At 34.4% G+C, this 23487-nt stretch overlaps 3 protein-coding genes, 1 long non-coding RNA gene and 8 other non-coding genes across 13 annotated transcripts; 2 read left to right on the top strand and 10 right to left on the bottom strand.

The window, feature by feature from the left end:
* Positions 1-3923: 3923 nt before the first annotated feature.
* On the bottom strand, positions 3924-3997 carry TRNAI-AAU (transfer RNA isoleucine (anticodon AAU)). The gene has a single exon. It is a non-coding gene; the product is annotated as a tRNA-Ile (tRNA).
* A 129-nt stretch (positions 3998-4126) lies between these two features.
* On the bottom strand, positions 4127-4200 carry TRNAI-AAU (transfer RNA isoleucine (anticodon AAU)). Its single transcript has one exon. It is a non-coding gene; the product is annotated as a tRNA-Ile (tRNA).
* Positions 4201-4327: 127 nt separating this feature from the next.
* On the bottom strand, positions 4328-4401 carry TRNAI-AAU (transfer RNA isoleucine (anticodon AAU)). The gene has a single exon. It is a non-coding gene; the product is annotated as a tRNA-Ile (tRNA).
* A 239-nt stretch (positions 4402-4640) lies between these two features.
* On the bottom strand, positions 4641-4714 carry TRNAI-AAU (transfer RNA isoleucine (anticodon AAU)). Its single transcript has one exon. It is a non-coding gene; the product is annotated as a tRNA-Ile (tRNA).
* A 127-nt stretch (positions 4715-4841) lies between these two features.
* Positions 4842-9578, bottom strand: LOC149495919 (uncharacterized). Its single transcript, XR_016321456.1, has 3 exons — positions 9463-9578; positions 9326-9392; positions 4842-5078 (listed from the first exon to the last, which is right to left on the bottom strand). It is a non-coding gene; the product is annotated as an uncharacterized LOC149495919 (long non-coding RNA).
* Positions 9579-10155: 577 nt separating this feature from the next.
* On the bottom strand, positions 10156-10229 carry TRNAI-AAU (transfer RNA isoleucine (anticodon AAU)). The gene has a single exon. It is a non-coding gene; the product is annotated as a tRNA-Ile (tRNA).
* Positions 10230-10356: 127 nt separating this feature from the next.
* On the bottom strand, positions 10357-10430 carry TRNAI-AAU (transfer RNA isoleucine (anticodon AAU)). The gene has a single exon. It is a non-coding gene; the product is annotated as a tRNA-Ile (tRNA).
* Positions 10431-10557: 127 nt separating this feature from the next.
* Positions 10558-10631, bottom strand: TRNAI-AAU (transfer RNA isoleucine (anticodon AAU)). Its single transcript has one exon. It is a non-coding gene; the product is annotated as a tRNA-Ile (tRNA).
* Positions 10632-10758: 127 nt separating this feature from the next.
* On the bottom strand, positions 10759-10832 carry TRNAI-AAU (transfer RNA isoleucine (anticodon AAU)). Its single transcript has one exon. It is a non-coding gene; the product is annotated as a tRNA-Ile (tRNA).
* A 727-nt stretch (positions 10833-11559) lies between these two features.
* LOC105645881 (LOB domain-containing protein 21) lies at positions 11560-12391 on the top strand. Its single transcript, XM_012231618.4, has one exon. The coding sequence runs from the start codon at positions 11650-11652 to the stop codon at positions 12223-12225; it is 576 nt and encodes a 191-aa protein (XP_012087008.2). The 5' UTR covers positions 11560-11649; the 3' UTR covers positions 12226-12391.
* A 922-nt stretch (positions 12392-13313) lies between these two features.
* LOC105645889 (sequence-specific DNA binding transcription factor) lies at positions 13314-16156 on the bottom strand. Of its 2 annotated transcripts, none has more exons than XM_012231639.4 (2): positions 15147-16142; positions 13314-13668 (listed from the first exon to the last, which is right to left on the bottom strand). In XM_012231639.4, the coding sequence occupies exons 1-2, from the start codon at positions 15910-15912 to the stop codon at positions 13655-13657; spliced, it is 780 nt and encodes a 259-aa protein (XP_012087029.1). In that variant the 5' UTR covers positions 15913-16142; the 3' UTR covers positions 13314-13654. The 2 variants fall into 2 exon arrangements, with proteins under 2 accessions (XP_012087029.1, XP_012087021.1); XM_012231631.4 differs by lacking the exon at positions 13314-13668 and adding an exon at positions 14831-14983 and having other exon boundaries at positions 15147-16156.
* A 5479-nt stretch (positions 16157-21635) lies between these two features.
* Positions 21636-23351, top strand: LOC105645905 (HXXXD-type acyl-transferase family protein). The gene has a single exon (XM_012231651.4). The coding sequence runs from the start codon at positions 21877-21879 to the stop codon at positions 23185-23187; it is 1311 nt and encodes a 436-aa protein (XP_012087041.1). The 5' UTR covers positions 21636-21876; the 3' UTR covers positions 23188-23351.
* Positions 23352-23487: the final 136 nt, after the last annotated feature.

Here is a 23487-nt window from a genome sequence, read left to right as displayed (position 1 = left end):
GGGCCAAGTTTCTTTTCTTTTTCTGAGATGAAGTAAATGAAATATCCCATCCTCATTGACGAACTATCATGTCTCATCTGAATTAATATCAATACATATAATTTTGCCCCCATGTTCAATTATTTGGACCCATTCCATTCCCACTTTCTTATCGCAAAAAACAAAAAATAAATTAAAAATAAAAAAAATAATATCTTTATTTATTATTCTAGAGTAAGGATTTCTTCAACTTTCTTAAGCATCTTGTTGCATGGTTAAATTAGGTAGGCATTGCTTAAAAAAAATTCATGAGAAATTTTGGTAATTTGTACTGACATATATTATTGCATGGCTAAATTTAGTGGAACATAGGTTAAAAAAACACAAATTAATGGGTTACTTTCTGGTAACTTGTAACTATTGGTGGTAGAACTAAGGGTGGCCATATTACGGTTTCGGGAACCAGAACCGTCGGTTGGAACTGGCCCCGAACCGTAACCGGAACCGATGAGAATCGAAACCGGAGATTTTCGGTTCAGTTCCGGTACCAGATTTCTGGAACCGAAACCGGCAGTTCCACAAAACCGGTCAGAACCGGATTGGAACCGCCGGTTCTCCAGCCGGTTAGAACCGTCGGTTCGAACCGCCGGTTCTAGCCATTATAAACTGTCAGTTGTGTTTTTTTTTTATTTTGTTGTGAAATTTCTTAATTACCTCTCCCAACAGCCATAAACGGCTACATAACAGCTAGTTTCAAGGGTATTTTTGGAAAAAAATAATTTTTTGGATTTATTATAAATTCCTCATTTCATTTACAAATTCATCACAAAAAAATCTCTACTCTCTCTACTTACTCTCTTTACAATATACTACACTCTACTCTATATCATTCTTCTCTACTCTACAATCTCTCTGATTAAGTTATTATTCTCTCTAATTTTTTTTATTCAATTTTCCAAATTATATCTTATTATCATATAATGACAAGTGGAGGAAACTCAAATTCGGGTAAGGGCAAGGGAAAGATTGGAGAAACACAATATTCATCTATCCCTACAAACGACATCTATGATTTCACTCCCAACCAATTTAATTTTGAGGGATATGCAAATGAAAATTTGGAAATTCCAACTCAAGAATCTGAATTTAATGAGCAATTACAAGAAGAGGAAGAGCAAGAGCAAGAGCAAGAGTAATGAGCACAAATTGTTGGAAGAGCAAGACAAAGTTCCGACATATTCGTCATTCATTTCATGAAAAAAATTCAAAGGTGAGAAAATGTACGATGTAATTTGCAATTATTATGGAAAATCTTATAAATTTAAACAAGCGGGCAGCTATGGATCATTTTGGAAGCATTTGGAGACAAAACATCCAACAAAAATAGAAGTTGATCGGTCTCAAACACAAATTTCCATGTACGCATCTTCTAACATTTTTTTATTTTAATATTCTGAAAAAATACAAAAAGAAGAATTAGCAGAAATGATTTCTATAGAACAATTAGCTTTTAGTTTTGGTGAAAAAGTAGATTTTAATAATTATTGTCAAAAAGCTTTAAATCCTTGTGCTAAAAGAGTGCCAAGAAATACTGTAAAACGAACTATTATTTCTTTATATAATAAAGGAAAAAAGAGTTAGAGCTTTTATTTTCTTAAATGAAAATTTGTGTTTCAATTTGTTGTGATATTTGGAGTGATCATTGGCAAATGCATTCTTATATGGGCATTACATGTCATTGGATTGATGATGATTGAAAAATTCAAAAAAGAATTATTGGATTTCGTGTTTTTGATGATAAACATACTGCAAATAATATTTATAGAATAATTGTTTCAATTTTAGATGAATATAAGTTGACAAAAAATTTTTTTTCAATTTCATTTGATAATGCTTCTGCTAATACTAAATCAATTATTGAACTTAAAAATATTTGTGAATCAAATATTGGTGGAAAATTTATGTGCATGCCATGTTTTAAATTTATGTGTATAAGATGGTTTAAAAATTCTTGAATCTTTTATTTCTCCAATTAAAAAAGCTATTTCATATTTATGGGAATATCCCCAAGTGATGAAAAGTTGGGCTAAATTTTGTAAAGAAAATAATAAAAGACCAAAACGTTTTCCAAGGGATGTCCCAACTAGTTGGAATTCAACATATGAATTACTAAACCAGTCTTTTTCTTATAAAGAATTATTATGCTTTTTTGTTACTAATGATATTGAAGATATTAATTTATATCCACAAAATTGGGATATTTGTGCAAAAATTTTAGATATTTTAAAAATTTTTAATGATGCTACCTATAAATTTAGTGGGGTTTATTATCCCACATCTCATTTATTTTTACCTATGTGTATTAATATTGTTAGTGCACTCCAAGAATTTGAAAATGATTGTATATTAAAAGATTGTATTTTTTCAATGAAAAAAAAATGGTTATCTTATTTTAAAAATATACCACCTCTTTATCTTGTTGCTATTGTATTTGATCCTAGATGTAAAATTGATGTTTTATCTGAATATTTGACTATTTATTATGAAGTATTAAATCTTGATATAGAAGATAGTGTTAATATAAATGTAGTATTGCATGAAGTTAGACAAAATATTATGCAATTATATAATGAATTTGTTCAATTTTCTAGTTCATCTACTTCTAATTCTTCTCAATCTAATATTCAACAATTTCCAACACAAAAGATAAGTGGTGTTGGTGTTGCTCAACAAGTTTTACTACAAAGACAAAAAGACCAAGGGAATCCAGTTCTTTTTATGAATTTGATAATTATTTAATCACTTCTTTTGAATTTGGTGATGATTATGCAGATACTGATTTTCCAATTTTAGATTGATGGAGTCGTCACGCCAATACTTTTCCAATACTTTTTTTAATTACAAAACAAGTTTTAGCAGCTCCGGTCTCCGCTGTTGCGGTTGAACAAGCTTTTAGTCAATGAGAAAACATATTTGATGAAACATGATCTCGTATGACACCCGATTCATTAGAAGCACAATCATGCGTGGATGATTGGAGCAAGGCCGAACTAAGAGCACAATAAAATCCAAAAGAAAATGAAGATTTATATGATTTATACGATGGATCTTCAACGGGAACATCAACCGGTGGTGCAAATAGCAATTAAGGTAAAATGGGTGAAATTGGTATAAAGTAAGTAACAACTACATGGGCTTTGATTCCTCTAAATCCCAAGAGGATACGTAGGCAAATAGCGATTAAGGTAAAAGGTGGTGCAAATAGCGATTCAAGCCCTTTTTTATTTTAAATTATGTTCAAACTTTTTTAAACAAAAAATAAATTCAGTTGAAAAATTTTTTTTTTAAAAATAATTATGTTCAAGTCTTTAAAAAAAAATAAATTTAATTGAAGTATTTTTTAATTTTTTAGGTGTATTTTTTTTACAAATAACTTTCACGAATTTATTAAATTTTGAAAATCAGTCTTCAAAATTTAAATTTTAAAATTATGCGATTCGCCGAAAAACCGATCGGAACTGTCAGTTTTGTCACCGTACCAGAACTGAAACCGGAACTTTTCGGTTTTGTTTCGATTCCAGATTTTTTGGAACCGGAACCGCCGGTTTCGGAACCGTGGCCACCCCTAGGTAGAACATTGGTTTAAAAAAAAAATCATGAATTAATTCTTTAGTACCTTGGACTTCAAATTATAACTAAGTATAAAATTTTATAAGTATAAATTCAGCTTAATTGAGCAAGCTAAGTTACTCATATTAGCATGATGCTCTAACCAAATGAGCATACAGGTCTCAAACCATCTCTAAATATAATCGAAATCAATGGCTCGAACCTGCGACCTTCGCGTTATTAGCACGATGCTCTAACCAACAGAGCTAATAGGCCAGACCAACTATTATTGAACCGAGCAATAAAAGCCTATTCGATTAAGTTTGTTAAATCAATGGCCCATGCAGGTCTCGAACCTGTGACCTTCGCGTTATTAGCACGACGCTCTAACTAACTGAGCTAATAGGCCAGACCAACTATTATTGAACTGAGCAATAAAAGCCTATTCGATTAAGTTTGTCAAACTAACTCAAACCAAAATAAAAAATCAAATAACCCATACTGGTCTCAAACCATCTCTAAATATAATAGGAATCAATGGCCCATGCAGGTCTCGAACCTGCGACCTTCGCGTTATTAGCACGACGCTTTAACCAACTGAGCTAATAGGCCAGACCAACTATTATTGAACTGAGCAATAAAAGCCTATTCGATTAAGTTTGTTAAACTAACTCAAGCCAAAATAAAATCAAATGGCCCATACTGGTCTCAAACAATCTCTAAATATAATCGAAATCAATGGCCCATGCAGGTCTCGAACATGCGACCTTCGCGTTATTAGCACGATGATCTAACCAACTGAGCTAATAGGCCAGACCACCTGTTATTGAACCAAGCAATAAAAGCCTATTCGATTAAGTTTGTTAAACTAACTCAAACCAAAATAAAATCAAATGGCCCATACTGGTCTCAAACCATCTCTAAATATAAACGAAATCATTGGCCCATGCAGGTCTCGAACCTACGACCTTTGTATTATTATCACGATGTTCTAACCAACTGAGCTAATAGGCCAGACCAACTATTATTGAACCGAGCAATATCAGAATCAATGGCCCATGCAGGTCTCGAACCTGCGACCTTCGCGTTATTAGCACGACGCTCTAACCAACTGAGCTAATAGGCCAGACCACCTGTTATTGAACCTGTAACATCCCTTCCCGGTCCACCCGTTAACTCAAATGAACCGAGCTGAGACGCTACAATCTGGTTGAACCTATGTCCTTTCATGCTAATATCATGTTGTATGCTGATTATGATGTCAAGCTGTTGCTTTTTACATTAGGAAAATATAGATATGTACTTAATATTTTTACAAGACATGATACTAATTTTCAAAATGAAATGGGCCCAACTGTGTGCCCTGTACATGCCATGATAAGGATAGACAGAATCAAAATATCCAAATGAGTAGCTACCCTGAAGACTGAGTCTTCCACAGATGAACTGCAGCAGTTGTAAGCTGATTCTCTACGGTCCAGTCTCGAAACCTACGAGTTAAATAAATAACTCGCTGAGCAAATAATGCTCAGTGGATATCTCAATTTAATAAGAAATAAAACAATAAACATATAAGCACACATATCATTATACTTTCATGATTTTACCTACTGTTCATGATGCTGTATAAATTTTGCAACTTTTATTAACCATCGTATACTTTATAAATAATAAATCACATAACTGCATGGCTCCATAAGGTTATAGTGAAACCAAAGTGATAAGAAAAACTGTATGAACTGTATGAAACTGGATGAATACTGTATGGCTGGGCTGTTATGGCCCGTATATAAATCATATCCACTCAACAGCCTGTCGCTGGAGTACCAAACTGTATGGGGTGCAGATCTGCTATCCTATGTCGCGACATAGTCTTATCTACGTGGTTTCTGCCTAACCTTAATGGAGCATATTATTCGTAAAGAAGAAAGATGGATCACTCAGACTGTGTATTGATTATAGACAGCTGAACAAGCTGACAATCAAGAATAAGTATCCATTGCCTCGAATCGACGATTTGTTTGATCAGCTAAAGGGTGCAGGCATGTTTTCTAAGATCGATCTCAGGTCGGGATACCATCAGTTGCGGATAAAGGAAGAAGATATCTCCAAGACGGCATTCAGGACCCGATATGGTCACTATGAATTTTTAGTAATGCCATTCGGTCTCACTAATGCACCGGCGGTTTTCATGGATCTTATGAACCGCGTGTTTCATTCATATCTAGATCAGTTCGTGGTGGTGTTTATAGATGACATTTTGGTCTACTCCAGAGACAGGGTTGAACATGATAAACATTTGCGGATTGTACTTCAGACACTGAGGGATAAACAGCTGTATGCCAAGCTCAGTAAGTGTGAGTTTTGGCTGGAAGAAGTTTCTTTCTTAGGACATGTGGTGTCATCAGAGGGTATCAGAGTGGATCCGAAGAAGATTGAAGCTATTATTGATTGGAGACCACCCAGGAATGTTACAGAAGTTCAAAGTTTTTTGGGTTTAGCCGGCTATTACAGAAAGTTCTTAAAGGGATTCTCCATCATTGCATCACCTTTAACAAGATTATTGAAGAAAGAGGTTGTATTCCAATGGGATGATAGGTGTCAGCAGAGTTTTGAAACTTTGAAGAAAAAGTTGACTGAAGCACCAGTGTTGACCCAACCAGTGTCAGGTAAAGAATTTGAGATTTACAGTGATGCCTCTCATACTGGGTTAGGATGTGTACTCATGCAAGACAGTAAAGTGGTAGCTTATGTCTCCAGACAATTGAAGCCACATGAATTGAATTATCCAACCCATGATTTAGAACTGGCAGCCATTATTCTAGCGTTCAAAGTATGGAGGCATTATCTATACGGTGAAAAGTGTTACATTTACACTGATCATCAGAGTTTAAAGTATTTACCGACACAGAAAGACCTGAATTCAAGACAACGGAAGTGGATGCAGATTCTGGCTAATTATGATTATGTCATTAATTACCATCCGGGTAAAGCTAATGTGGTAGCTGATGCCCTTAGTCGAAAACCATTGTATGCTTTGAGAGCAATGAGAATCAACATGGAGTTGCAACAGCAGGGAGCTATTCTAGCACAAATGCAAGTACAACCATCTTGGGTTCAGGAAGTTGCAGAAGCACAGAAGAAAGATGAGCACATAGCACTATGGGTTAAACAAGTACAGGAAGACCATGGTGGGAAATTCAAATGGATAACAGTGGAGTATTGTTCTATGAAGACAGAGTTGTTGTACCACAAGGGGAAATCAGACAGAAGATTCTGCATGAAGCTCACAACAGTCCATATACAATGCATCCAGGCAGTACTAAGATGTATCAAGATTTGAAGAAAGGCTATTGGTGGCCAGGCATGAAGAAAGACATTGGAAACTTCGTAACAAGATGTTTGACATGTCAACAAGTAAAAGCAGAACATCAATTGCCAGCTGGGTTGCTTCATCCAATAACAGTTCCAACATGGAAATGGGATCAGATCACGATGGATTTTGTTACCGGATTACCTCAGACGCAGCGGAAGCATGATGCAGTATGGGTAATTGTTGACAGATTAACCAAGTCTGCGCACTTTCTACCAGTCAGGATGGACTATTCTCTGGACAAGTTAGCAGAAATCTATGTTAGAGAAATCGTTCGACTACATGGAGTTCCATCATCCATTATATCGGATCGTGATCCAAGGTTTACATCGAAGTTCTGGGGTAAACTGCAAGACGCATTAGGAACGAAACTACATTTCAGCACTGCCTTTCATCCTCAGACAGATGGCCAGTCAGAGAGAGTAATTCAAATCCTGGAAGACATGATGAGATCATGTGTTATAGAATTTGAAGGCAGTTGGGACAGATATGTACATCTCATGGAATTTGCCTACAACAACAGCTATCAATCGAGCATCAAGATGGCACCATATGAAGCGTTGTATGGCAGAAAATGCAGGACACCTGTGTGTTGGACAGAACTTAGTGAGAAGAAGATTTTGGGTCCAGATTTGGTTAGAGAAACAGAAGAGAAAGTGGAAATCATCAGAAAACGGCTGAAGGAAGCAAGTGATCGACAGAAGTCCTATGCTGATTTAAAGAGAAAGGACATTGAGTATACGGTCGGTGATAAAGTATTTCTAAAAGTGTCACCATGGAAAAAGATCCTAAGGTTTAGAAGAAAGGGTAAGCTTAGTCCTAGGTTCATTGGTCCATACGAGATTCTTGAACGTGTAGGACCATTAGCCTATCGCCTAGCGTTACATTCGACATTAGATCGAATTCATAATGTCTTTCATGTATCAATGTTAAGGAGATACAGATCTGACCCATCACACGTGTTATCAGCAGAAGAGAGTGAAATTCAACCAGATCTCACTTATGAAGAAGAACCAGTTCAGATCCTAGCCAGAGAAATTAAAGAATTGCGAAACAAGAAAATAGCATTGGTCAAAGTTCTTTGGAGGAATCATAAAACAGAAGAAGCAACTTGGGAATCTGAAGAAATCATGCGACAACAGTATCCGCATTTGTTCACAACAGGTAAACTTCGGGACGAAGTTTTTTATTTAGAAGGGTAGAACTGTAACATCCTACTGAATCGAATCATTGCATAGAGTCGAGTCGAGTTGGGCCGAACAAGAACCCAGTTCGAGCCATTTAAATCCAGAGTGGGGTAGAATGGGATGTAACTTAAATAAGTAAAAGAAGTGGACTTACTTGAATGAAACAAAAAGATCAAAGTATAAGGAGTAGGACTTACTTGCACTAAAATATAAAGTTTAGGTATTAAAATGTAACATATGGAAAATATAGGTACTATTTGGTAATTTTTAACACACAATCAACTTGTCCACTAGTGTACACTGTAATTGCTCCAGGACTCTTAAAGTACCATCTAACCAATACTCAGCTGTTTCGGGATTGTCGTCCTTGCTAGCTCTGAATTCTTTTGCACCATATTTTCTAAGCTTTTCTAGTGGGGACTTTCTTTCTCTGTCTACTACTACTGATGCCTGAGGTACCACCCCTGCAATCTGTCTAAACGTATCTGCAAGTTGCTTTAACAGCACCTCTTGACCTGGTGCTACTGGAGCCTCACCCTCCACAGCTCTGGAGGCGTGTGACTCGCTTTCACCTTCCTGTGACATCCTCCTATAAAAATAACAACTGCTTAGTTCATCAGGGTAGTCATGGCATGTACACTATAGTTATACTATTTTGGTCACAGATCTCAATATATAACTCCAATTTAGGTGATTCTGCCTTCTATGGTTAGCTAACACATTAGGCTACAAATTTGTCTTCTGCCACATCTCTTAATTACGTTGGTAAGGTAGGCAAATATTTACCGAAATGAGCAACTTCTAGTCCGTCCAGACTGTTGATTTCCAGCCTGCACAGTCTGTACTATTTTGGTCATATCTCTCAATTTATAACTCCAAATTAGGTGATTCAAAAACTCATGGACAGATAAAACATAGAGGAACAAATAACTCTTCTATACCACTTCCTAATTCCATCGTTAAACAGAGTCAAAATCAGGGTGAAGTTACTGGTCAATGGTCCAACAAACTGGGTTCAGCATGAAATCAATATCTACTTCATTCATTCAATTCATCCCATGCTTTATCACCATTTACAGACCTCTAATTCAACATTCAGCAATATATGTTTTCATTATCAACACACTACACAAGTTTTCATGCAAGAAAATGTGAAAAACTAAAAGAGATATCAAACCTTCAACCAAAAGAGCTTTAAATCCTCTTCTTAGCTTCCTTTTCTTCCAACTTTGAGTTCCCCTCTCCTATACATAATAACTCTTAGAAATCATCTAAAATATCACAAAAGTATGAAAATCAAGAAGGGCTACTTACTTGGATAGAGTTCTAGGTTGAATTTAGTGTTTAAATCACATGAAAATGGATGGAGAAAGGAAGGAGATGAAGAGAAAGATGAAAGGAGATGAAGAGGAAGATGAAGATGAAGAAGATGTTGAAGATGAAGAGGAAGAAAATGAAGAAGGCAAACTGAAATGGAAGTCTCGTGTAGTCCAAATTTATCTTTGATTGTGTGTTAAAAATTACCAAATAGTACCTATATTTTCCATATGTTGCATTTTAATACCTAAACTTTATATTTTAGTGCAAGTAAGTCCTACTCCTTATACTTTGATCTTTTTGTTTCATTCAAGTAAGTCCACTTCTTTTACTTATTTAAGTTACATCCCATTCTACCCCACTCTGGATTTAAATGGCTCGAACTGGATTCTTGTTCGGCCCAACTCGACTCGACTCTATGCAACGATTCGATTCAGTAGGATGTTACAGAACCGAGCAATAAAAGCCTATTCGATTAAGTTTGTTAAACTAACTCAAACCAAAATAAAGAACTGGATTCTTGTTCGGCCCAACTCGACTCGACTCTATGCAACGATTCGATTCAGTAGGATGTTACAGAACCGAGCAATAAAAGCCTATTCGATTAAGTTTGTTAAACTAACTCAAACCAAAATAAAATCAAATGGCCCATACTATTCTCAAACCATCTCTAAATATAATCGGAATCAATGGCCCATGTAGGTCTCGAACCTGCGACCTTCGCGTTATTAGCACGACGCTCTAACCAACTGAGCTAATAGGCTAGACCAACTATTATTGAACCGAGCAATAAAAGCTTATTCGATTAAGTTTGTTAAACTAACTCAAACCAAAATGAAATCAAATGGCACATACTAGTCTCAAACCATCTCTAAATATAATCAGAATCAATGGCCCATGCAGGTCTCGAACCTGCGACCTTCGCGTTATTAGCACGACGCTCTAACCAACTGAGCTAATAGGCCAGACCAACTATTATTGAACCGAGCAATAAAAGCCTATTCGATTAAGTTTGTTAAACTAACTCAAACCAAAATAAAATCAAATGGCCCATACTGTTCTCAAACCATCTCTAAATATAATCGGAATCAATGGCCCATGCAGGTCTCGAACCTGCGACCTTCGCGTTATTAGCACGACGCTCTAACCAACTGAGCTAATAGGCCAGACCAACTATTATTGAACCGAGCAATAAAAGCTTATTCGATTAAGTTTGTTAAACTAACTCAAACCAAAATATATTCAAATGGCCTATACTGGTCTCAAACCATCTCTAAATATAATCGGAATTAATGGCCCATGCAGGTCTCGAACCTGCGACCTTCGCGTTATTAGCACGACGCTCTAACCAACTGAGCTAATAGGCCAAACCAATTATTATTGAGCCGAGCAATAAAATTCGATTAAGTTTGTTAAACTAACTTGAACCAAAATAAAAATGAAATGGCCAATACAGGTCTCAAACCAACTCTAAATATAATCAAAATCAATGGCTCATACAGGTCTCAAACCATCTCTAAATATAATTGAAATCACTGGCCCATGTAGGTCCCAAACCTGCGACCTTCGCGTTATTAGCACAACGCTCTAACCAACTGAGCTAAGAGGCCAGACCAACTATTATTGAACCAAGCAATAAAAGCTATTCGATTAAGTTTGTAAACTAACTCACCATCTCTAAATATAACCAAAATCAATTGCCCGCCCATACAGGTCTCAAACCTGTGACCTTCGCATTATTAGCACGACGCTCTAACCAACTGAGTTAAGAGGCCAGACCAACAATTATTGAACCGAGCAATAAAAGCCTATTTGATTAAATTTATTAAACTAATTCAAACTAAAATAAAAATGGAACGGCCATACAGGTCTCAACCCATCTCAAAATATAATTGAAATCAATGGCCCAATCTGTGACCTCGCATTATTGGCACAAGGTTCTAACCAACTGAGCTAATAGGCCAAACCGACAATTATTGAACCGAGCAATAAAAGCCTATTCGATTAAGTTATTAAACTAACTCGAACCAAAATAAAAATGAAATGGCCATAGAGGCCTCCAAACCTTCGCATTATTAGCACGGGGCTGTAACAACTGACCTAATAAGCCAAAGCAACAATAAATTAGTATTACCAACTATGTCGATTGGTACACATAAATAATGTGTGTATATATAGTAGTAAATGGTTGTGAAGGATATAGGACAGAGAAGGTGGACTGTGATATATGAAGCAATGAGAAGTCAAGAGCCTCGTTCAAGCTCTTCATGTGCAGCCTGCAAGTTCTTAAAAAGAAGATGCATAACAAATTGCATATTCGCACCGTATTTTCGATCCGATGAGCCTAAGAAGTTCGCAAAAGTACACAAAGTTTTTGGTGCAAGCAACGTAAGCAAGATCCTCATTGAAGTTCCTGAAGAGCAAAGAGAAGATACTGTCAATTCTTTAGCTTATGAAGCTGAAGCAAGGCTTAGAGATCCTGTTTATGGTTGCATTGGTGCTATTGCTTTGTTGCAGAGAAAAATGGTTGAACTACAACTTGATCTTGCCATTGCTAAAGCTCGTTTAGCTAAGTATACTGCAAATTCTTCGTTTTCTTCTTCTCCTTTTCTCCATGATTATCCCAGTAACTTGCCACCAAATTTCTCTGAATTTCCTGCTTGCAGTGGATTTATTGGAAATTTTAGCCAAAATTCATCTGAGTCGAGTCAAGATGGGTTTATCAATATTGATTTTAGTCAATTCCCATATATATTTTAGTATTTTAAGATATATATATATGTATTCTTTTTCTTTTCCTTCTTCCTTCTCTCGTGTTAATGTTGATTTCAAGAACTTGGCTTTTCCAGCTTATGTTTCCAATCAAGAATTAAACAAAGGGAAATTCTCTGAATAATTCAGATTAGTGTAGTTTATTATATCAAAATTGTTCTATGCACTGGTCAATTAGCTTATTTATATTTTTTACATATCAGAAATTCTTAAAGAAGATGAGAACTATCTGGATTTGTGGTCTGACCTCATGCACTATAACCCAGGGAGACAATATTAGCCTAATTATTCTGTTTAATCAGTATTTGCATTTTTTTTTTTCCCCTTTCTGAACATGGATTTTTTTTTTTTTGGTTAATCATCCATATAACCATTTTTAATGGCTGTAATAGTAATTTGGCACAGTAGCAGAACTTAGAATTCACAAAAGCCCTCAAGTAGCTTTGCTATTGGAGCAGTTGGGTAATGATATTTTCAACCCCACATGAAGCTGTTTACTTTTTTGGTGCAATGCGAATCCAAAGATGGGAATTCATTTTACAGCATATTTCTAACGTTCTGTTTGGTATAAATAAACTTAAAATGTAGAATTCATTTATTCCGAGCAGAGGTACGTCTTACAATGCATTAGAAGTGAAAGTAGTTGCCATCAGAGCTGCCAGTTACGGAAACAAAGTAGGCAAGTAATGGAATAATTTACTCTGTAACTGAGACTGGAATAAAGTTCTTAAACTAAAATTTCATTATGTAAAATTGAATAATTTGAATTCATCTTAGAATGATACTGGTTTTTAAGTAAATTCTTGAAATAACGACTAATTCTATCCATTAGTTCAGTATAAGACATTCATCCATTTTCAAAACAAACCAAACATGGCCTAATATATTTGATGCAACCCTAGCTAATGCCAAGTCTCCTTAGTGCAAATGCCTTGGAAATCTCCCGCAAATTCTGATTTCTATTTTGACCTCAAAACTTAAATAATGAGTTTCGTGACAATTAAATAGTAAAAAGTAAACCTAATTTCTTTTGATATCTTAAGGGTGTCCTATGAACATCATTCAAAAAGGAGAAGTGTTCAATCAGCATCAACTTTATTGAGACACAGCTTTATCATATTCATAACTTAAAAAACAATGAGATGCCTGGGGCTGGGAATATAGGTCACCGGGATTACTTACGGTTTAGAATACTACAGATGAACAGAATTTGTAGCAGAACTTAATCATTTACACTGAATAATGTTACAACAATAGATACACTACACACTAATCATCTACAAAAGCTCCGAATTTGAATCTATTGATGATGTAACAGAAAACTTCTTCAGTCTGGAGCTGAGTGATCCAAAGAACGCTTTCATGGAGATTTGTACATAGCATTATGCATGGAATTCAAATGTTCAATTGATCTCACCTATAACTTCTTCCCTGTTTTTGAAATATCCCAATTCATCGACCGGTTAGTAGAACTTAAATGTAAGGCAATCTCAAGTTTAACCGCAACATTAATTTCATTAGCATTGCAATAACAACCTTTTGATGACTCCAGATCCATTTATTCAAAACAGACAGAAGAAGATGGGAATAGAAAAGGGTAAAGCATAAAGTTAACCATCTGGGAAGCTCTGGGTGAATGCGTACAAGCTGCGACCCGCAAGCACATGCATGTCCGTGGCTGTTGGTTAGTGCATTCATGTCCATTTTGAACAGAGAGACAGAGATATTGAATGCCAAGCAAAATGCATCTAAGTTGTATGCTCTTATCTTATCATATATGATAAAAAATGTCCAATGATGATTATGAATACATGTACGCAACACAACCGCTCAAAATGCAACTGCCTTCTACTTTTCAGCATAATTGAAATCGGTGTAAGATTTGAGAACCAATAGACATTTAAAATACCGCCAACATCACAAGCCTTGTGACAGCTAAAGAACATCAGATGCATAGCCCACATTTGCATCTTTTATCCTGGTCTGCTTTCCCTCCCTCTGTGGGGTTTTAGAAGACAAAATAAACTGTTCACACTATTTAAAGCAACTGAGTTCTATGAAGACAGAAGCAAGAAGTACAATTACAAAGCTCCAGAAAATCATCCAATTATAAAACCCTTAAGCTTTTTTTTTTTCTCTCTCTCTCTTGATTAATTAGGATTTGACTGGAGTTTGAACTCATAACCTCATAACCTTTGAGACAAACTCTAGTATCATTGAGCCAAAACACAAAGGTCAAACTCTAAATCATTTCTAGTAAGCATGTTCAACAAAAACTCTTATCTCACAATGTAATAGGTGTAATCAAGAAGCCGGACAAGTCAACTGCACGCTGTTTAAAGTCTCCCTAGCCAAGCCAGTGTATATTGGGCAAAGTTTGAATGAACCAAGGGCAAAGCAGCTAAATACAATTCCAAAATATGTTTAGATGAACAAACATCAAGGTACTTACACCAGTTCAGTTTTGACTATGTTTTCCTCGACTCCCCTCAAATCCCAATCAAGAAAACTCTTGGAAGTTTAAACTTTTAATTTCACGCACAAAATTTATCTATCTTGGTAGCAAAAAATAAAAGAAAAACTTCCATGAAAATGATTTCAAACCCAAATAACTCTATATCCCGTCACAAACCATCAAATTCCTGTCCAGAACTTAACAAAAGTGCCATAGAAGAGCAAAAACTAAATTTGAATCAACAAAAGCAAAAATAGCAATCTTCAGGTTTTCCTTCTTGATACAAGTAAACTGACAATGAACAATTACGCACTAATTAGTAATTACCCAAGAAATTAGTAAGCATAAAAATTAAATTGCCACAATAAATTAGCTTTTTTTCCTAAACTCACAGTTCATCAAATCATATTATCAACCATAAATTCAAAAGCATAAATTTAGAAAATGAATTAACCTGAACTAGAAGACGTGTCTTTGGCTCGCTTTAATGACTTCTTTTCTAGCTCCATTTGTGCATCCATGAACATGTTCATTCTCTCAAACTCAAGTTCCTTAGTGAACTCCATTCTCTGCTTCTCAAGCTCCACCATTTGCTGCTGCTTAGAGCTCTCGATTCTTTCATATATCTCACCAAACTTCAATATGGCTCTTGCTAATTCCCTACACGCAGCCCCATCGGAGAAATCTACATCCTCCATTCTATGCTGCTTCTTTATTACTCTCTCATCAAACCCTATATCATCGTCATCCTCGTCATTCTCTTCATCCAATGACGCCTCAGGTGAATTTGACACACCAGGATAAAGCTCTAGCTTAGGGATTGACTTCGATTTCAGGGTTAAAGTCACGGCAGCAGACTTCTTTTTGGGATTAACGGTAGCGTTAACGCCAATGAGTGAATCTAGACGGAAATAAAACGGCCATTTCGACGGAGGGGGTTTAGCTTTCTCGAGCTTGTACTTCTTCTTCAACGTGTCGATCCGATTTTTGCACTGGACGTCGGTCTTACGTGGCTTGATGCCGTTTTGACGGGCGTTGACGGCGTCGGCAACTTCCTTCCAGTCCTTTTGACGGAGATTTCCACGGTTGAGATTAACATAACGATCTCCCCATGCCTGGATAAGAGTCTCCGTCGCGCCTTCGCTCCAACAGTCTTCACGGCCACCGCCGCCGGATGGTGAGGGGCGGGTGGATAAGTGGAGGGACCGGATCGGGTCCATAGGAAAGAACAGAAAGGGGAATGTACGGTGGAAGGGACTAAAGTGCGCCGGAAGGAAAGAGGAGCATAGGATAAGAGAGAAAGAGAATCGGATTCGAAGGAAGGAGTGGAAATGGAAATGGGTAAGGGTAGAGATGGCCGTGCATTGTGACCGGCGGTGACGTCAGCTCTATATTGGGGTTGGACGGGAAATGAATTTTAAAAGTAGTGTTTGGATTACAACATAATCAACATGTGCATGTTAAAATGTCTCCTCTTTTGTCAAACAAAGTCAACCCAAATTAAGTTTTTTCTTCTCCTCTTTTTAGTTTGCATACATTTTTTAAAATACAAATTTAATAGAGGTTTTGAACTTGTAAAATAACATTAATTTTAAAATGTAAAATGAAATTATTATTATGCCACTAAAAAAATATCTTTGAAACATAAAGAAACTTTTGAAACTTCTCTTGACAAATTATACAACCAACTTTTGAAATATTTTCCAATTGCATTGTACTTAAGAAACTTCTCTTGACAAATGTTTTGGAAAAGAAAAATTGCTTTTTCCAAATCATGAATTTATGATTTACCAAAAAAATAAAAAGAAATCATAATTTTTTTAAAAAATAATAAACGATACAAGAAGTGAACGTTATTTAAAAAAAAAAAAAAAAGGAATTTATAATATTTTTGCAATCTATTTTATTTGAATGTAAGTGAAGGAGTGGTAAATAAAAATAAAACGGAATAATATTTTTGCAATCTATTTTATTTTATCTTTCACCTATTTCCAAACTTCAAAGAATTGTTTTCAAAAGGGCTCTTCTCTTAGTTTGACAGAATATTTTAAAGCCCAATAGTCAAAATAGGCTCATTTGAGAAGCCCAGTGGGTTTGGGTTCCAACTTATAGCCCAGTAGGATACTACTGGCTTATCTACATATATCTTTCTTTTACATCTTTATTTTTCGGGAACTCTTTATTTAAGTTTTTTTTTTTTTTTTTTTTTTTTTTTTTTTGAGAAGATACTCTTATGTAAGTTTTTTTTGTTTTTTTTTAGTGGACACTATTTATTTAAGTTGAAATCATTTGGGTAGCAAAAAAAAAAAATAATAAACCAATATATCATTTGTGAGGCACAATACAATAGTAGAAAAATAATTAAATTAAAAATTCGAGTATTTATCTCTTAATATAAAGATTAGATATTAAAATTCTACAGGTTTCAATTTATCAGAATATATTTTATAGCATTCAAATTTGAAATCAAATGATATAATAACCGATTCAAACCGAATCTTTGATGTACGAGGAATGCAAATAATCGAAAGGGTAATTGAAAAGACTTTGGTGGTAAGAAAATTTATTGGGAGGCCATACAAAAACAAGAACAATATGTCTTATTATTTGACAAAAGCAAGTTATTTAAAAACACAATCACTTTCTAGTTGACTAAGAAATGCACCACGTGGTGTTGAAAATATATATAAAGCCCATTCCCACGTCTGGCCCCTTCATGCTTTGGGCCATAGATTTGGCTAACAAAGTCACAATGCATTATTAATTCCACTAAACAATAATTGTAGTGTATACAAAAATTTTTGTTGTTTAGCTTATAAATTTTCAAGCACCGCACGATTCCATTGATGAAATTTACCATTAAAGTGATACATGAAAACATAGTGCTATTAAATTAATAATTTATTGGTCGAATATTTATTTTTTTGCATATTATATAGTACCAAAAATTAAATTTTTTTTCATTTGTGAAAAAGAGAAATAGTTATAGTAAAAAAAAAAAAAAGAAAAAGAGAAATAGTTATGATCAACCAATCATCTTTGAATAAAAAAAAAAGCTAAGATAAATAAATTGTCTCTAGAAACTACAAAGAAAAATTACAAGAAATTTGTAGATATTTTTCCAAAGAGATATCTTAAAAATTAATATTTTGTAATGGGTTTTTAAGAAATTTCAAATTTGAATTAAAATAAAAATAATTGCAAAAAAAAAAATCTTACTATACAGTTCTTTTGAATCATTGATTTATTGAATTTTTTTCATTTTCATATTTACAAAATTGTTAATAGTGTAAAATGAAAAGAAAAATGAGGGAACATGCATGCATGTATATAGTGAATTATTAAATTAATTAACAACAATAATTTATAAATATTATTAAATCTCTTATCTTATTACAAAATTAATTTATGATCAAAAAATATATGAATATATATATGGTAAATGCATCCTAACCATTGTCTTGGAATCAGAATTCTTTTGGAGTATAATTTCTTTTTTCTTTTTTTTTTTTGAAAAAAAGAAAAGAAAATAGCATTCAATCATATAATTAATTATAATATCTTTTAAGTACATATTGTCTCCTCATGCTTTTGTGAAAAGACGTGATGGTTTAATCTCAAACCCAGCTGGAAAAAAAAGAAAGATAAACATAGATAAGCTAAGAGCTGAAGAATAAGAAAGAAAGAAAGAAAGAAGCTTAAGCAGCAGATAATGATATCTCTTGCATATCCTTCAAAAAGAGATTAAATTTATAAAATCTTTTTTTTTTTTTTAATATTAAATATGGTTCTTATCTCATCCATTGCTTTTTGTTCATAACCTTTATATATATATGTGTATCTTTTTCTTTTTATCTTAAATTGATTTGCATCATCTTTGAAAAGGTCCTACCCCAGTTTTGACCTCTCGATAATACCCTACACAGTTGGACCAGATTTCACATTCTTGTGACCATTTTCATTTACTATATCAACCAGTAACACCGACACACCCCCAGGTACCACAAATAAAAAATAATATATGTATATCACATAATATGTACAATTAAATTATCGAATTACGCTCGTATTATTCTTTTTTCTTTGATCGGAAGTTTGACTCGAAACTAGATTGGATTTGAATTTATCAAAGCTAACTCATACTCTTGCTAGGATATTCTATTGATATGCTCGTTTTCATATTTGATTGATGTTTTAAATTTTTTAAGTTGTCTGAAATTAATAAAATGAAATAATTAATAATGACATGTTTTTTAAAATACTCGACATGTATTTGAAAGTGTTGGACAAATATTAATATTAACTTGTATATAATATGAATGTGTTGAATCTTATACTATGCCCCTAACGTAACTTTTGAGAGATGAGAGAGTAACTAAATCACGAGTTAATTCATCTCGATTCGAAAAAGTGAAAAACCGAATAGTTGTCCCTGAGAAATCCGAAAAGAAGTAAATAGGGCGGTGATAGGAGAGGAATTGACAAGAGGAATCTCCAGTTATGTCATGGTCATATCAACATCCAAGTAATGTCTCCTTCTTCTCTTATGACTGGTTGGTTGGTTGTTGTATTTTTTATGTTTTGCTTTGAAGATACTGGCTAGCTAGGAAGGAGCTGCCTATTCTTGGCTCTTTTTTAGATTTTACAGAGACACAACACAACTAATATATACCAAAAATATTCCCATCCGATGCTCATGCTACACTATGCCTGCGACATTGTTTTACTTGTAAATTAATTAATGTTAGAAAAGACGATGATGGGACTTCTCGATTGCGGTTCGGTTTCGTTTCCTCCTTTCATATAACGAGTGAGTATAAAAATTTATTTACGTAAAATCAAATAACAGAAGCATAAGTTTTTTTATGATGAGTTATTTTTCTGTATATCGATCGGAATGAAACCACGCCATGATTTGAATGATATGTTTCGAAGAATCTCGAATCAACGTGAATTAATTTTTTTTTCATTTCATCTTGCATATCAATATAAATATTTCTTATATACATAGTCCATATCTACCACAAGAATAAAGATAAATTGAGGCTGTCCTCATTAGGAGACAATCTCTATGGCCTACATATATATGCTAACAAAGCAAAGAAGAAACATATAAACCCATCCTATTTCCTTTCCTTTCTCCCAAAACCAAGACATAGATATATAAAAGATTTTAGTTCAACAGAGCTTCAGTTCCATATATATATGATTTAATTGATATGGTATCCTAGGTGGATGTTTTTTTTTTTGTTGATAATAGGTGGATGTTGCTCATGGTATTGTATCATTATACATATGTGCACATTTTTTTTGTTGGCATTTTCCACTATAAATGATCCCCTTGGACAAGGCAAAGAAATAGAATGATGAGACAGGTTTAGATATTCTTCTTTCAGTCTGAGGAATGAAAAATAAATTTACTTCTAGCATTTTTTTTTTCTTTATAAGTTTGTCAATCATGTTATTTAAACATTTGGCAATGTAAAAGATTTTTTTTTTTTAATTAGTTCCTTATTCAATTGCAATATAAATCATACTATTAAAAGAATATGGTTGATCTATTAAGAAAATAATTACCTAACACTCAATGTATAGACTCATTCGTATGCCAAAACTAATGAAATAATTTTTTAGTTAAAACGAGAGTATTATAATTATTCATTCAGAAAAAAAAGGATGAAACAAAAACAAATTTTGAACTCTTCATTAATTTTCAAACAACCAAAAATAAAGACAAGATCAAAAGCAATGACATTGAAAATAGTTGAATAAATATGGATCCTAGGAGGATCCAAATCCTTTTATAGGGAATTATATTATCCCACATCAAATAAATAAATAAATAAATAAACAAATATCACTCTAGAATATTGATATACTAATTTTCTTCTCTGTCTTTCGCTATCTCATATCTTACTTTTCGTGGAGTTTTATGGGTGATCCACACAACAATTCCCTAGCCTTTTCCTTTGGCCTCTCATATCTCATTACCTATACAATCCCCAAAAGACAAAAAGCTATTATTGTTATCACTTGCAATTATACAATCTATTCAACATTAAATTTTGAATTATTTTCTATTTCATAGCTCGAGCTTTCTATTTTTATGCTTGTCTCAAAGCGTGGAAGTTTATTCTACATTTATTGTTATAATATCATGATTTATATTGATTGATGTTGCTTAGAAAAGATATTAACATTTGAATTTATTTCTCTAAATATATTTTTATAAACATAGAAAAAAATAACTTGAATTTAACAAAATTACTTCAATTATTAAGAAAGTAAAATCTTTACAATCCAATTTTTTTAATTGCAGATTAATTCAACAATAATATGCTATATCTTCATATAAATTTTATCTAAAATGTTAAAGATTCGAAATTTAGAATTACTTGTTGAAAGAGTGTTGATTTATTTGAATATTACAATGGATTAATTTCATTCGTATCAACGCACCGGGCATACCACATGATACATGATGAAATACAAAAAAAAATAATCAATATGACAATAACATTAATTTGAAAATATTATCTATTTGTTAAATAAAAACATTTTAAAAAGAAATTAAAATTTTTTTTCCCAACTAGCATACATCCTTTTGGCCTGCCCTTTTGGTAAATAGCTAGATATGTACTAGCAAGACAAGAACTAGACAGGTATCAGCATCTATGCGATCAACTCACACAACATAAAATAAAAAACTAAAAAATAAAAATAAACCACCCATAAAACTCCACGAAAAGTAAGATAACAGATAGCGACAGAGAAGAAAGACCATACACCTCTCACTCTCTCTCTCTCTCTCTCCAGAGTCATAGCTATCAAATCCATTGCCAAACAGACAGAAAGCAAAGGCAAGCTGTTAACGTTTGTTTTGATATTCATTTTTCTATAAAGTGATGCCCTTAGAATCTTGCTTCAAATCTTCCACAGTTACCCACAACAAATATATATATATACACACACATGTTTTGTTTGCTTCCTTTCCTACCTTATATATATTTATATATAATTAACAATCAACACCCATTAAGTCATTACTTCTAACAACCCAATTATATTGTCTGGAATCTTGTTTCCCTTATATATATAAACGATCCAACCCTTCCTTCTTCTCCCTGCGTGGGTTATCATAGCTAGTTTTGATCCAAAGAAAACTAAAGAAAAATCACCAGAAAATGGCAAACTCGGTGCAGGTCAAGGAAGCTATACTTATCAAGCCAACTGAGTCGACTCCCGCTCGTTTATTATCTCTTTCAGCTCTTGATTCTCAGCTTTTTCTGCGTTTTACTATTGAGTATCTCTTGGTTTTTAAGGCTCGTCTAGGTTTAGACCAAGTTGATATCACAACTAGGTTCAAAGCTGCATTGGGTAAAATCTTGGTCCCTTATTACCCTCTTGCAGGACGAGTCAGGGCTAAACCCGATGGTTCGAGTCTGGAGGTTTTGTGTCGAGGTCAGGGTGCTGTGTTCGTTGAAGCATTTTCTGATAATACAATCAATGACTTTGATAGGGCTCCAAGGTACGTCACACAGTGGAGAAAACTTCTGTATTTCTACGTGGCTGATGTTCTTCAAGGCGCACCACTCCTTGTGATTCAGCTTACATGGCTTAAAGATGGCGCTGCCACGTTAGGTGTTGGGTTTAACCATTGTGTTTGTGATGGAATTGGTAGTGCTGAGTTTCTTAATTCGTTAGCTGAATTAGCAACGAGTCATGGTCGAGTTTTTTCTGATTTTAAAGCTAAACCTGTTTGGGATCGTCACCTTCTTGACCCATTAAGGCCTTCTCGTCCCTTTTCAGTGAGTCATCCCGAGTTCAACCGAGTTCCAGACCTTTGCGGTTTTTTAGCTCGGTTTAATAACGAAAAACTCTCTCCCACATCCATTATATTCGATAAGAGGTGGCAAAACGAGTTAAAAAGGCTAGCTCAGTCAACGAGTCGGCGAAGTGAGCCTGCATACACATGTTTTGAGGTAGTATCAGCTCACGTATGGAGAAGCTGGGCTAGGGCTTTAAATCTACCATCAAACCAAATCTTGAAGCTTCTGTTTAGTATTGATATAAGAAACCGAGTGAAACCGAGTCTACCCGGTGGATACTACGGCAACGGATTTGTTCTAGGCTGTGCACAAACAAGTGTTAAGGACTTAACCGAAAAGGGTTTAGGATACGCAGCAGGTTTGATACAGAAAGCAAAAGAAAGAGTAGACAACGAGCACGTTAGATCGGTTATTGAGTCAGTGAGTCAATCAGGAGCGTGTCCTGACTCAGTGGGAGTTTTGATAATGTCACAATGGTCAAGACTGGGGTTAGAAAGGGTTGACTTTGGGTTGGGAAGGCCAGTTCATGTGGGACCCATATGCAGTGATAAGTACTGTCTGATTTTGCCAGTATGTAATCAGACGGATGCAATTAAAGTAATGGTAGCTGTCCCTGCAAGTGGGGTTGACAAGTATGAATATTTGGTCAAGAGTCCCTACTCATGAGGACCAATAGATCAAAAATTTTTTGGCCCATTCGTTGACCTGTAATATCAGTTTGACTTTTTTACTTTTTTCTTATCACATGATTAGTCAGTATAATCCAAATAATATGTGATTATCACTAATCTACTATTATTATTAAGCATTTAAAATATTTTATTTTTTTTCCTTCATGTTTATCAGAAGTTTGGCGGTGATCTGATCACAAACACTCCTAGAAATGGATGGATATTAACTTCTTTCTTTTTATAGTTTTAGTAGTATTAACTATCTAGATGTACAATCTCAACCTGATATTTCAGT

The sequence above is a fragment of the Jatropha curcas genome, chromosome 6 (genome assembly GCF_041381405.1).
Source record: "Jatropha curcas cultivar XTBG-Jc1 chromosome 6, XTBG_Jcur_1.0, whole genome shotgun sequence".
Classification (NCBI taxonomy): domain Eukaryota; kingdom Viridiplantae; phylum Streptophyta; class Magnoliopsida; order Malpighiales; family Euphorbiaceae; genus Jatropha; species Jatropha curcas.
This window is presented reverse-complemented; position numbering and strand designations above follow the sequence as displayed.